This window comes from Salvelinus fontinalis, chromosome 31 (assembly GCF_029448725.1).
Source record: "Salvelinus fontinalis isolate EN_2023a chromosome 31, ASM2944872v1, whole genome shotgun sequence".
Taxonomy (NCBI): Eukaryota; Metazoa; Chordata; class Actinopteri; order Salmoniformes; family Salmonidae; genus Salvelinus; species Salvelinus fontinalis.
The window spans coordinates 7,013,404-7,028,484 of NC_074695.1; the positions used below are offsets into that span (position 1 = coordinate 7,013,404).

The following is a 15,081-nucleotide window of genomic DNA, read 5'->3' on the forward strand; positions in this document are numbered from 1 at the left end:
AGAGAGAGAGTTGTGAGTGTAATGTTTACTGTTATTTTTTTTATTATTGTTTGTCACTTTTGTTTATTAGCTATTTCACTTGCTTTGGCAATGTAAACACATGTTACCCATGCTAATAAAGCCCTTTGAATTGAAATAAATTGAGAGGGAGAGAGAGAAAGAGAGTGATGGGCAGGTAGGGAGTGAGGGAAGATGAGAGGAAGAGCAGACAGAGAGTGTGGAAGAGAGAAAGAGAGAGAAAGAGAGAGAGGAGAGAGAAAGAGAGAGAGGAGAGAGAGAGAGAGAGAGAGAGAGAGAGAGAGAGAGAGAGAGAGAGAGAGTACTTAGAGCTCAGAAATAAGAATACATGCAAACCATCCAACATAGCATTCATCTGCCACGGCTGTTGGTTCAGACCACCCAGTATAGCATTAATCTGACACGGCTGTTGGTTCAGACCATCCAGTCTAGCATTCATCTGCCACGGCTGTTGGTTCCGACCATGCAGTTTAGCATTCATCTGCCACGGCTGTTGGTTCAGACCATCCAGTCTAGCATTCATCTGCCACGGCTGTTGGTTCCGACCATCCAGTTTAGCATTCATCTGCCACGGCTGTTGGTTCAGATCATCCAGTATAGCATTTCTGCCAAGGCAGCAGCTACTCTTCCTGGTTTTTTTTTATGGATACCCATTAGTTCCTGCCAAGGCAGCAGCTACTCTTCCTGGGGTTCATTATGGATCCCCATTAGTTCCTTCCAAGGCAGCAGCTACTCTTCCTGGAGTTTATTATGGATCTCCATTAGTTCCTGCCAAGGCAGCAGCTACTCTTCCTGGGGTTTATTATAGATCCCCATTAGTTCCTGCCAAGGCAGCAGCTACTCTTCCTGGGGTTTATTATGGATCGCCATTAGTTCCTGCCAAGGCAGCAGCTACTCTTCCTGTGATCCAAACACATTAAGGCACTTACATTACATATATAACAAAATATTAAACAGTACATCATATAACATTACTACACCACACTACATGTCTACAATACAACATGTATACTAGCACCATACAACAATATTTATGTAGCGTGTGTGTGCTAGCGTTTGTGTGTGTACCTGTGTGTGTCTCTTCACAGTCCCCTTCTGTTCTTTAAGGTGTATTTTTACAAGTAAAAAAAAAACCTGATTCTACTGTTTGCATCAGTTACCTGATGAGGAATAGAGTTCCATGTAGTCATGGCTCCCTTTCCCTCCCTTTCCCTCTCTCTCTCACTCTCTCGCTCTCTCGCTCGCTCTCGCTCTCTCTCGCTCTCTCTCTCTCTCTCTCTCGCTCTCTCTTGCTCTCTCTCTCGCTCTCTCTCGCTCTCTCTCTCGCTCTCTCTCGCTCTCTCTCTCGCTCTCTCTCGCTCTCTCTCTCCCTATGTCGCTTCCTCTCCCTCTCTCTTTCTCTCCATCCCCTCCTCTCCTCTTCTCTCCCTCTCTATTCCCCCTCTCAGAACTCGGCCATCTCTCTCTTTCTAATAATGTCATCATCATCATTCAGGCCTAACAAGTATAAATGTTCATTTTAAACAAACACTGACATACCGTCACTCCCTCATCAAATCACCAAAGAAAGATAGGGAGAGAGAGGGACAGAGGGAGAGAGAGGGACAGAGGGAGAGAGAGGGACAGAGGGAGAGGTAGATTGAGAAACGAAAGAGAGAGAGGGAGGGAGAGGTGGTTTGAGCAAGGACAAGGAGAGAGAGAGGTAGAGGGAGAGGTAGCTTGAGAAACAAAAGAGAGAGAGAGGGGGGGGAGAGGTGACTTGAGCAAGGATAGGGAGAGAGAGGGGTAGAGGGAGAGGTAGCTTGAGAAACGAAAGAGACAGAGAGAGGGGGGGGTGGCTTGAGCAAGGATAGAGAGAGAGAGAGAGAGAGAGAGAGAGAGAGAGAGAGAGAGAGAGAGAGAGAGAGAGAGAGAGAGATGGCTTGACCTGGGATAGGGAGAGAGGGGGGAGAGGTGGCTTGAGCAAGGATAGGGGGAGAGGGGGATAAGAGGACGACAGGGAAAGGAAGGGATAGAAGGAGAGGGACAGAAGAGAGAGACAGCAGTAGAGAAAGACAGAGAACGTGGTGGGTGTCGTCACTCGTCACTCCCTCATCCTCATCCGAGCCGGCTGCCACCTGCATGTTCTCATCCCCTGTCTTCTGTACATCTGCAGAGAGGATGGCTGCTGCTCCCCAGGGTCCTACAACCTGCCCTGTTCCTGTGTGATACCTGGTATCTGTCCTGTGTCTGTGTGATACCTGGTATCTGTCCTGTGTCTGTGTGATACCTGGTATCTGTCCTGTGTCTGTGTGATACCTGGTATCTGTCCTGTGTCTGTGTGATACCTGGTATCTGTCCTGTGTCTGTGTGATACCTGGTATCTGTCCTGTGTCTGTGTGATACCTGGTATCTGTCCTGTGTCTGTGTGATACCTGGTATCTGTCCTGTGTCTGTGTGATACCTGGTATCTGTCCTGTGTCTGTGTGATACCTGGTATCTGTCCTGTGTCTGTGTGATACCTGGTATTTGTCCTGTGTCTGTGTGATACCTGGTATCTGTCCTGTGTCTGTGTGATACCTGGTATCTGTCCTGTGTCTGTGTGATACCTGGTATCTGTCCTGTGTCTGTGTGATACCTGGTATCTGTCCTGTGTCTGTGTGATACCTGGTATCTGTCCTGTGTCTGTGTGATACCTGGTATCTGTCCTGTGTCTGTGTGATACCTGGTATCTGTCCTGTGTCTGTGTGATACCTGGTATCTGTCCTGTGTCTGTGTGATACCTGGTATCTGTCCTGTGTCTGTGTGATACCTGGTATCTGTCCTGTGTCTGTGTCTGTGCCTGTATGTATATGTGTAATACCTGGTATTATGCAGTTTTTTGTCAGAGGGAGATGATGTGGTATTGGGGGTTGAAGTATTGATAGTAATTGGTGTTATAGTGGAGCGTAATGTATATCAGGCCAAAGAGTTAAACCTCGGTTTCATCAGACCAGAGAATCTTGTTTCTCATGGTCTGAGAGTCTTTATGTGCCATTTGGCAAATTCCATGTGGGCTGTCATGTACCTTTTACTGAGGAGTGGCTTCCGTCTGGCCACTTTACCATAAACGCCTGGTTGGTGGAGTGCTGCAGAGGTGGTCGTCCTTCTAGAAGGTTCTCCCATCTCCACAGAGGAACTCTAGAGCTCTGTCAGAGTGACCATTGAGTTCTTGGTCACCTCCTTGACCAAGGTCCTTCTCCCTCGATTGCTCAGTTTGCCCGGCGGTCAGCTCTAGGAAGAGTCTTGGTGGTTCCAAACTTCTTCCATTTAAGAATGATGGAGGTCACTGTGGTCTTGGGGACCTTCAATGCTGGAGACATTTTTTGGTACCCTTCCCCAGATCTGTGGCTCGACACAATTTTGTCTAAGGAGCTTCGTGAATATCACTGTCAGTTTGGTGTTACAGTGGAACGTAATGTATATCACTGTCAGTTTGGTGTTACAGTGTAACGTAATGAATATCACTGTCAGTTTGGTGTTACAGTGGAACGTAATATATATCACTGTCAGTTCGGTGTTACAGTGGAACGTAATGAATATCACTGTCAGTTCGGTGTTACAGTGGAACGTAATGAATATCACTGTCAGTTTGGTGTTACAGTGGAACGTAATGTATATCACTGTCAGTTTGGTGTTACAGTGGAACGTAATGTATATCACTGTCAGTTTGGTGTTACAGTGGAACGTAATGTATATCACTGTCAGTTTGGTGTTACAGTGGAACGTAATGAATATCACTGTCAGTTTGGTGTTACAGTGGAACGTAATGAATATCACTGTCAGTTCGGTGTTACAGTGGAACGTAATGTATATCACTGTCAGTTTGATTAAGGTTAGGGTAAGGGTAGGGGTTAATTGATGTAGCAAAGAGAGGTGGATCACGTTGAGCTACATTTATAAGCTGTAGATGTGAGAGATCATTTTTCAGCTGTGTAGTACTGAGAGCTATAGCAGTTGGATCTACGGGCATGGAGAGTGGTATCCCGAGCGTCAGCAGTGGGAGCTCCGGCAGGCTGTTATGTACGTGGCTCAGCTTCGAGGGTGACAGACTGACAGAGAGACAGACAGACAGACTGACAGGTTCACATTAGGGAGAAGATCCTTGGATACTCCGTCTTGTCAATCATCCACAGCCGGAAAGTCTGACAGCTCCATACAATACCAGCCAGCTTGGAATGACAGGCAGACAGGCAGCCAGACAGACAGACAGACAGACAGAGGCAGAGAGGCAGAGAGGCAGGCAGACAGACAGACAGACAGACAGACAGACAGACAGACAGACAGACAGACAGAGAAACAGACAGACAGACAGACAGGCAGACAGGCAGACAGGCAGCCAGACAGACAGACAGACAGACAGACAGACAGACAGAGGCAGAGAGGCAGAGAGGCAGGCAGACAGACAGACAGACAGACAGACAGACAGACAGACAGACAGAGAAACAGACAGACAGACAGACAGACAGACAGACAGACAGACAGACAGACAGACAGGCAGACAGGCAGACAGGCAGACAGACGGACAGACGGACAGACGGACAGACGGACAGACGGACAGACGGACAGACGGACAGACAGACAGACAGACAGAGAAACAGACAGACAGACAGACAGACAGCCAGACAGACAGACAGACAGACAGACAGACAGACAGACAGACAGAGAAACAGACAGAGAAACAGACAGACAGACAGAGAAACAGACAGACAGACAGACAGACAGACAGACAGACAGACAGACAGAGAAACAGACAGACAGACAGAGAAACAGACAGACAGACAGACAGAGAAACAGACAGACAGACAGAGAAACAGACAGACAGACAGACAGACAGACAGACAGACAGACAGACAGACAGACAGAGAAACAGACAGACAGACAGAGAAACAGACAGAGAAACAGACAGACAGACAGAGAAACAGACAGACAGACAGACAGACAGACAGACAGACAGACAGAGAAACAGACAGACAGACAGAGAAACAGACAGACAGACAGACAGACAGACAGACAGACAGACAGACAGAGAAACAGACAGACAGACAGAGAAACAGACAGACAGACAGACAGACAGACAGACAGACAGACAGAGAAACAGACAGACAGAGAAACAGACAGACAGACAGACAGACAGACAGACAGAGAAACAGACAGACAGACAGAGAAACAGACAGACAGACAGACAGACAGACAGACAGAGAAACAGACAGACAGACAGAGAAACAGACAGACAGACAGACAGACAGACAGACAGACAGACAGACAGACAGACAGACAGACAGACAGACAGACAGATGGGTACTCACTCATTCATGTTCCTATCTTTTATCTCCAGAGGAATGTTGTGTGCATGCGCCTTCAGATGTCAACTCTGTGGACCATTTTGTTAGAATAGGTTTTAGAATAGGTTTTAGAATAGGTTTTAGAATAGGTTTTAGAATAGGTTTTAGAATAGGTTTTAGAATAGGTTTTAGAATAGGTGTTAGAATAGGTTTTAGAATAGGTTTTAGAATATAGATATCACAAATCATTTTTGTTAGAATATGGAATTCACAAATCATTTTTGTTAGAACATGGAATTCACAAATCATTTTTGTTAGAACCAGTTTCGCCCAGTTCTTCCCACTGAGGAAGGTCTCTCATCCGTGGCTACAGCACGTGATGCTGCACGCTGCAAGAACAAATCCCCTTTCTGTACACGGAGGTCTCCTCTCCTCTCTTCAGAACACCAGCCATTGATTCACCTGACAAGCCAGTCGGCCAAGTTCAAAACGCCCGACTCACACCAATACCATTCCATTAACAGGAACCTGCTGAGGCATAGAATGATCCTCCGTGGAGACGGAGGACATTTTGAGACTGGCCGACTGAAACACAGAGACGAGAGCAAATCAAAAGAGCTTTTCTACATGTGTAAATCCTTTCAATACAATGCAGACTACTGACTCCTCAGTGTAATGTAGACTACTGACTCCTCAGTGTAATGTAGACTACTGTCTCCTCAGTGTAATGCAGACTACTGACTCCTCAGTGTAATGCAGACTACTGACTCCTCAGTATAATGCAGACTACTGACTCCTCAGTGTAATGTAGACTACTGTCTCCTCAGTATAATGTAGACTACTGACTCCTCAGTATAATGTAGACTACTGACTCCTCAGTGTAATGTAGACTACTGACTCCTCAGTGTAATGTAGACTACTGACTCCTCAGTGTAATGTAGACTACTGACTCCTCAGTATAATGTAGACTACTGACTCCTCAGTATAATGTAGACTACTGACTCCTCAGTATAATGTAGACTACTGACTCCTCAGTGTAATGTAGACTACTGACTCCTCAGTATAATGTAGACTACTGACTCCTCAGTATAATGTAGACTACTGACTCCTCAGTATAATGTAGACTACTGACTCCTCAGTGTAATGTAGACTACTGACTCCTCAGTGTAATGTAGACTACTGACTCCTCAGTGTAATGTAGACTACTGACTCCTCAGTGTAATGTAGACTACTGAGTCCTCAGTGTAATGTAGACTACTGAGTCCTCAGTGTAATGTAGACTACTGACTCCTCAGTGTAATGTAGACTACTGACTCCTCAGTGTAATGTAGACTACTGAGTCCTCAGTGTAATGTAGACTACTGACTCCTCAGTATAATGTAGACTACTGACTCCTCAGTGTAATGTAGACTACTGAGTCCTCAGTGTAATGTAGACTACTGACTCCTCAGTGTAATGTAGACTACTGAGTCCTCAGTATAATGTAGACTACTGACTCCTCAGTGTAATGTAGACTACTGAGTCCTCAGTGTAATGTAGACTACTGACTCCTCAGTATAATGTAGACTACTGACTCCTCAGTGTAATGTAGACTACTGAGTCCTCAGTGTAATGTAGACTACTGAGTCCTCAGTGTAATGTAGACTACTGAGTCCTCAGTGTAATGTAGACTACTGAGTCCTCAGTGTAATGTAGACTACCGAGTCCTCAGTGTAATGTAGTCTACTGACTCTTCTCTTCTCTTTTGCTGGGCCTTGTGGTGGTGGGTAAGGCGCAGTCTGAGATAGGTTGTAATGTCCATCTCAATCAGTATTTTGTTTTCTCAAAACTATCCTACCCTCTCTCCGTTGTCATCTACATGGGAAATGGGGGTAAGGGAAAAGGGGAATACCTGTAAGGTAAGGGAAAAGGGGGATACCTGTAAGGTAAGGGAAAAGGGGGATACCTGTAAGGTAAGATAAGGGAAAAGGGGGATACCTCGTCAAGTGTACAACTGATTAATTTCAACGTCTATTCCACGTTGGTCCAACGTAATTCCATTGAAACGACGTTGAAACCATGTTGATTCAACCGGTGTGTGCCCAGTGGAATAGTATTTGCCTACATGTCAAACGTGATTCAACAGTTTGCAGCTAATTTGCTAGGTGATGAACAGAACATCTCAGCATGGAGAAAACACATGTACAGGACATGATATGAACTGGTGGGCACTTCGGCCTTATAGAGGTGGACCTGGTCGTAAAAGGCTGTTCAAGTCCAGGGTGGAGTGGTGGGTCAGGTAGACATTTGTTTTTGGAAGCACAGTCACGGGAAATACTTGCGTTTACCCGCTGTATGGTAGCAGGGTGGAAGTCTTTTCGTGGTAGCAGGGTGGAGATAACCACTTGTGCGTTGGGGAAAGTAGAAGAAGCTTTTTCAATCACTCCCTTCAGTGCTGTGGCCACCCTTTCCTGCTGTGCTCTCAGGTGGTTTGTGCCTATGTGTATTATTATTATTATTATTATTATGTGGCTAGGTGACCCTAGTTGGTCCTCAGACAGAAGGTCTATGGTGCGCTGGGTGTTTGGACACCAGTGTTTAGACACTGTGTGTTTAGGAAAAAGTAAATTTTCTTGTATATATTTCCTGTTTGAGTCCATGAGGAGTACAATCTGTGGCTTGTGTATGTCCTCAGTGGGTGTGGTGGGGTTGTCAGGAAGGCTATCAGAGTGGCTGACAGGGGGGGGCTTAGAGGGGGTGAGATCCCCTAGGCTTGGGGTCTTCATTTGTCTGTCCTGTTGTGATGTCGAGGCTTTGGTCAGGGGCTGAGGTGGGCTGTTCTGCTGGCTTCTCTGCAGGGGTTGCCAGCTCTCCAATGGGTTGTTCTCACTCACTCGCCATTCGCCATCAACACTGTGTTAACTAACCTCCAGACGAGCTTCAATGCCATACAACACTCCTTCCGTGGCCTCCAACTGCTCTTAAACGCTAGTAAAACCAAATGCATGCTTTTCAACCGTTCGCTGCCCGCACCCGCCTGCCCAACTAGCATCACTACTCTGGACGGTTCTGACTTAGAATATGTGGACAACTACAAATACCTAGGTGTCTGGCTAGACTGTAAACTCTCCTTCCAGACTCACATTAAAACCTCTTAAGGATCGGACCCTTTTTTTCCCAATTTTCTCCTAAAATGACATACCCAAATCTAACTGCCTGTAGCTCAGGCCCTGAAGCAAGGATATGCATATTCTTGGTACCATTTGAAAGGAAACACTTTGAAGTTTGTGGAAATGTGAAATGAATGTAGAAGAAGTTTAACAAACCCATAGACGAGCAATCGTAAACGGAAAGTCAACCACCCAGCACAGAGTACTACTCCCTCATTGAAATGAAGGATAAATTCACCCAGCTGGAGGTAAGGCAGGTGGAGCTGGAACAGCAGGTAAACACACTCCAGTCAGCACAAAAAAAATTGCCCAGCTCAACATTACCCCTCAACCAGACCCAGAGAGCTGGAGGTGGAGAGAGACATATCTGCACTCTGGACTGTGGTGAGACAACTTCAACAGGAGAAAGAGCAGGAGAAGAACAGAGCCATAGAGGAGAGGATCAGACTCCTGGAGGAGACGGTGAGGGGGATTTAAAAAAGAAATACATATGTTTCACCTTTATTTAACCAGGTAGGCTAGTTGAGAACAAGTTCTCATTTACAACTGCGACCTGGCCAAGATAAAGGATAGCAGTTCGACACAAACAACTACAAAGAGTTACACATGGAATAAACAAAACATACAGTCAATAATACAGTAGAAAAAAAAGAAAAAAGAAAGTCTATATACAGTGAGTGCAAATGAGGTAAGATAACTTCTTACGGCTGAAATCCTGCTAACGGGATCGATATGACAACAGCAAGTGAAAGTGCAGGGCGCCAAATTCAAACAACAGAAATCTCATAATTAAAATTCCTCAAACATACAAGTATTTTACACCATTTTAAAGATAAACGTGTCGTGAATCCAGCCAACATGTCAGATTTCAAAAAGGCTTTACGACGAAAGCACACCAAACGATTATGTTAGCTCAGTACATAGCCACAGAAAAACACAGCCATTTTCCAGCCAAAGAGAGGAGTCACAAAAGGCAGAAATAGAGATAAAATGAATCACTAACCTTTGATGATCTTCATCAGGTGACACTCATAGGACTTCATGTTACACAATACATGTATGTTTTGTTTGAGAAAGTTCATAATTATATCCAAAAATCTCAGTTTACATTGGGGCATTACGTTCAGTAATGTCTTGCTTCCAAAACATCCGGTGATTTTGCAGAGAGCCACATCAATTTACAGAAATACTCATTATAAATGTTGATGAAAATACAAGTGTTATGCATGGAACTTTAGATAAACTTCTCCTTAATGCAAACGCTGTGTCAGATTTCAAAAAAGCTTTACTGAAAAAGCACACCATGCAATAATCTGAGTTCAGCGCTCAGAGCCCAATCAACCCAAAGAGATATCCGCCATGTTGGAGTCAACAGAAGTCAGAAATAGCATTATAAATATTCACTTACCTTTGATGATCTTCATCAGAATGCACTCCAAGGAATCCCAGTTCGACAATAAATGTTTGTTTTGTTCGAAAACGCCCATATTTTATGTCCAAATACCTCCTTTTTGTTCGCGCGTTTAGTTCCAAAATCCAAATTGATGATGCGCAGGCCAGACAAAAAGTCAAATAATTCCATTACAGTTCGTAGAAACATGTCAAACGATGTATAGAATCAATCTTTAGGATGTTTTTAACATAAATCTTCAATAATGTTTCAACCAGAGAATTCCTTTGTCTGTAGAAATGCTTTGGAACGCAGCTAACTCTCACGGGGGCGCACCTGACTCAAACAGCTCAAACAGGGCCCTGGCCTAGCCTACTGCTGCCTTTCAGAAAGCTGCAGCTGGTCTGAAGCTGGCCCCAGAGCTGGTCTGAAGCTGGCAGAGCTACAGTTAAGCTCACTGGCAGCAGAGAGAGAGAGAGAGAGCAGTAGGTAAAGTGAGTTGCTGCTGGCTATTGTAGTAAAGACAGGCAGGTAAGAGTAAGAGACATCCCTGAAAGCAAAGCACATTATTTGCAGTGGTGTAGATTTCCTCTGTGTGACCATGTGAGTTTCCTGCCTGGCTGCATGCTGACTGTGGAGTGTTTGGTCTGATTGTCTGTAGACTGGAACCTGTCTGGGACCAGGCCCTGAACCTGTCTGGGACTAGGCCCTGAACCTGTCTGGGACTAGGCCCTGAACCTGTCTGGGACTAGGCCCTGAACCTGTCTGGGACTAGGCCCTGAACCTGTCTGGGGCTAAGCCCTGAACCTGTCTGGGACTAAGCCCTGAAACTGTCTGGGACCAGGCCCTGAACCTGTCTGGGACTAGGCCCTGAACCTGTCTGGGACTAGGCCCTGAACCTGTCTGGGGCTAGGCCCTGAACCTGTCTGGGACTAGGCCCTGAACCTGTCTGGGACCAGGCCCTGAACCTATCTGGGACCAGGCCCTGAACCTGTCTGGGACCAGGCCCTGAACCTGTCTAGGGCTAGGCCCTGAACCTGTCTGGGGCTAGGCCCTGAACCTGTCTGGGACTAGGCCCTGAACCTGTCTGGGACTAGGCCCTGAACCTGTCTGGGACTAGGCCCTGAACCTGTCTGGGACTAGGCCCTGAACCTGTCTGGGGCTAGGCCCTGAACCTGTCTGGGGCTAGGCCCTGAACCTGTCTGGGACCAGGCCCTGAACCTGTCTGGGACCAGGCCCTGAACCTGTCTGGGACCAGGCCCTGAACCTGTCTGGGACCAGGCCCTGAACCTGTCTGGGACCAGGCCCTGAACCTGTCTGGGACCAGGCCCTGAACCTGTCTGGGACTAGGCCCTGAACCTGTCTGGGACCAGGCCCTGAACCTGTCTGGGACTAGGCCCTGAACCTGTCTGGGACCAGGCCCTGAACGTGTCTGGGACCAGGCAGGGTTAACGTAAAGCACTTTGTGACTGTTTTGTTAAGTGCTCTATGTAAATACATTTTGATTGATTAGTCGGTTGGCTGATTGGTTAGTTGACTGATTAATCGATCGACCTGCTCGACTGACTGATTGACAGACTGATCAACTGACACTCATCCCATTTCCTCCTCTACAGGTATGTCCACGCCCTCTACCTGGGTGCCCAGACCAGTTGGCACGGCGACCGCGGTCACTTCCACTGGAGGTTGATGTGTGAGTGTGCTGACATCACCATGCTGAGGCTGCTGGAGGCCTTCCTGAAGAGCGCTCCTCAGCTGGTGCTACAACTCAGCATCATGATACATGCCAACCACGTCCTGCCACTGCAGGGTGAGGAGGCGTCTCTGTGTGCAGTGGGGATGTGTGAAGTGTGTGTGCGTGTGCGTCCGTGTGTGTGTGTGTGTGCGTGTGGCTGGCTGGCTAGCTCTCTCCCTCTCTCAATTCAATTCAGAGGCTCTCTCGCTCTCTCTCTCTCTCTCTCTCTCTAGCTCTCTCTCTCTCTCTCTCTCTCTCTCTCTCTCTCTCTCTCTCTCTCTCTCTCTCTCCATTTCTTGTTCCCCCTTTCTCCCTGTTGGTGTCTATTTCACAGATTTTGCATTAGTTATCTATCTTATTAGCTAGTTCAAGAAATATCTTGCATAATCGTCTGATGTTTTAAATCTCGAGATACTGAGTCTCCTGTCCCCCCCACCCCCTCAGCCAAGACATACTCTCTCTCTCTCTCTCTCTCTCTCTCTCTCCCTCTCTATCGTCTCGCTCTCTCTCTCTCTCTCTCTCTCTCTCATCTCTCTTTGTCACTCATCTCACTCATCTCTCTCTCTCTCTCTCCCTCTCTATCGTCTCGCTCGCTCTCTCATCTCTCTCTCTCTCTCTCTCTCTCTCTCTCTCTCTCTCTCTCTCTCTCTCTCTCTCTCCCTCTCTATCGTCTCGCTCTCTCTCTCTCTCTCATCTCTCTTTGTCACTCATCTCACTCATCTCTCTCTCTCTCTCTCCCTCTCTATCGTCTCGCTCTCTCTCTCTCTCATCTCTCTTTCTCACTCATCTCACTCATTTCTCTCTCTCTCTCTCCCTCTCTATCGTCTCGCTCTCTCTCTCATCTCTCTCTCTCTCTCATCTATCTTTCTCACTCATCTCACTCATCTCTCTCTCTCCCTCTCTATCGTCTCGCTCTCTCTCTCTCTCTCTCTCATCTCTCTTTCTCACTCATCTCACTCATCTCTCTCTCTCCCTCTCTATCGTCTCGCTCTCTCACTCATCTCTCTCTCTCTCATCTCTCTTTCTCACTCATCTCTCTCTTGTTTCTCTCTCTCATCTCTCTTTCTTATCTCTCTCTCAATTCAATTCAAAGGGTTTTATTGACATGGGAAACATATGTGTACATTGCCAAAGCAAGTGAACTAAACAAGAAATAATCAGAAATGAACAGTAAGCATTACACTCACAAATATTTTGATTTGATTTGCCCTAACAAAAAATGTATCAACCCCCAACAAAAATATCCATGAATCCACAGAATAATTCACATATCCTGTTGCTGCAGGATTATTTTCCTGCTGCGGCAATTACATATTAATGCCCACGATTTTGGAATGAGATGTTCGGAGAGCTAGTTATCACATTTTGGGTCAGTCACAGTAATCGGGTATTCTGCCTCAGTCTCTGTTTAGGGCCAAATAACATTCCAGTTTGCTCTGTTTTTTGTTGTTGATTCATGTAATTATCTTTTTGTTTTCTCATGATTTGGTTGGGTCTAATTGTGTTACTGTCCTGGGGCTCTGTGGGGTCTGTTTGTGTTTGTGAGCTCTCTCTCTCATCTCCCTCTCTCTTTCTCTCTCTCTCTCGTCTCTCTCTCTCTTTCTCTCTCGTCTCTCTCGTGTCTCTCTCTCTCGTCTCGCTCTCATCTCTCTCTCCCTCTCTCTCGTCTCTCTTTCTCTCTCTCTCTCGTCTCTCTCTCATCTCTCTCTCATCTCGCTCTCGTCTCGCTCTCTCTCGTCTCTCTCTCATATCTCTCGTCTCTCTATCTTGTGTCTTTCTCTCGTCTCTCAATTCAATTTAACCTGTTTGGGGTGCAAGCCCGACCTCGGACCGAAAATGACACCCCTGCAGGGCGCGAAATTCAAAATCTATTTTTTAAAAATATTTAACTTTTACACATTAACAAGTCCAATACAGCATTTGAAAGATAAACATCTTGTCAATCCAGCCAACATGTCCGATTTTTTAAATGTTTTACAGAGAAAACACCACATATATTTATGTTAGCTCACCACCAAATACAAAAGTGGACAGACACGTATGAATTATGATTATGAAGTATGAATTATGATTGAAGTAGCATGCACAACCAACCGAAATAAACTAAAACCAACCTAAAGAGCCCAGAAAAAACGACCTCAGATGACAGTCATATAACATGTTACACAATAAATCTATGTTTTGTTCATAAAAAGTGCATATTTTAGCTATAAATCAGTTTTACATTGATGCTACCCAAAAATGCTAATACATAGCTTGAGTCTGAATCCAGCCGGGAGTAGCCAGAGAAAATACATACACCAACGTCGGCTACTAATTACACCTCATAAAACATTTCAGAAAAACATATGGTGGATAACTAATGAAAGACAGATATCGTGTGAATAAAGCCAACATTTCCGATTTTTGAAGTGTTTTACAGCGAAAACACAATATATCGTTATATTAGCTAACATCATAAGCTAGCATAAGGCAGCATTGATTCTAGTCAAGCGCTAGCCTAGCACAGTTAGCAGAGTTAGCATTCAACAGTTCGACATATATATGAAAAAGCATCCCAAATTGGGTCTTATCTTTCTTGGTACTCCATCAGAATGTTGTAACGGGGTCCAATGTCCAGTAGAGTCTTTAGTTGGGTTCCAGAACGAATTATTTCCCTCTTTGGTTAGCTAGCACGATAGCATTGCTGCGCTAGAAAGCATTTCTTCAAAAAATTCTTCCGTCGTTTCACATCTAAAGTCCAGAATAAATTGCAATAATATAATTAAAGTATATTGAAAAAACATACTTTAGGATGATTTTGTGACATGTATCAAATAATATCGTAGTCAGGCATCATATTCAACGTTATCTACCTTGTTCCAGAAGCCGAGAGCAAATTATCCTTCGCGCCCGGATTTTTTTTTTAACTGCGCAGGTCTCACAAGAAGTTGTGTTATTCAGTCCAGGGACGAGATATTCGACTCCTTTCAATTCTCACTTCCGCATTACAGTCTGAAGAACGCCTGTGACGTGTCTCTATCGTCCCAAGTCAAATGGCCTTTTATAGAGAAGGTCTTAAAGAGACACATCGCATTTTGGAAAACCCAATTCGGCTGGGAAAATGGCTGTAAAAATATTTCTGTTCGACTTAGAGAAACAATTCAAACCTTTTTAGAAACTACAGACTGTTATCTATCCAACAGTAGTAAATATATGCATATTGGAAAATAAAAAGTTTCTTAGGAGGCCGTTTGAAAATGTGCACACATTTTCCAGTTTTTTCAATATTCAGCGTGCAGCCATAACAGGTTTTAAGTGCTTAATTGGCATGGGAAACATATGTTGACGTTGCCAAAGCAAGTAAAATATATAATAAACAAAAGTGAAATAAACAATAAAAAATTCACAGTAAATATTGGCACTCACAAAAGTTACAAAATAATAGACATTTCAAATGTCATATTATGTCTATATACAGTGTTGTAATGATGTGCAAATAGTTAC

The 15,081-nt window shown here is 45.1% G+C and overlaps 1 protein-coding gene across 1 annotated transcript in view; it reads left to right on the forward strand.

The window, feature by feature from the left end:
* LOC129829468 (XK-related protein 7-like) overlaps window positions 1-15,081 on the forward strand; it is a 123,362-nt gene that overhangs the window by 85,082 nt on the left and 23,199 nt on the right. Inside the window, exon 2 of the mRNA XM_055891167.1 lies at window positions 11,477-11,670. Within this exon, the coding sequence (XP_055747142.1) occupies window positions 11,477-11,670 (194 nt within the window). The remainder of the gene's footprint in view (window positions 1-11,476; window positions 11,671-15,081) is intronic.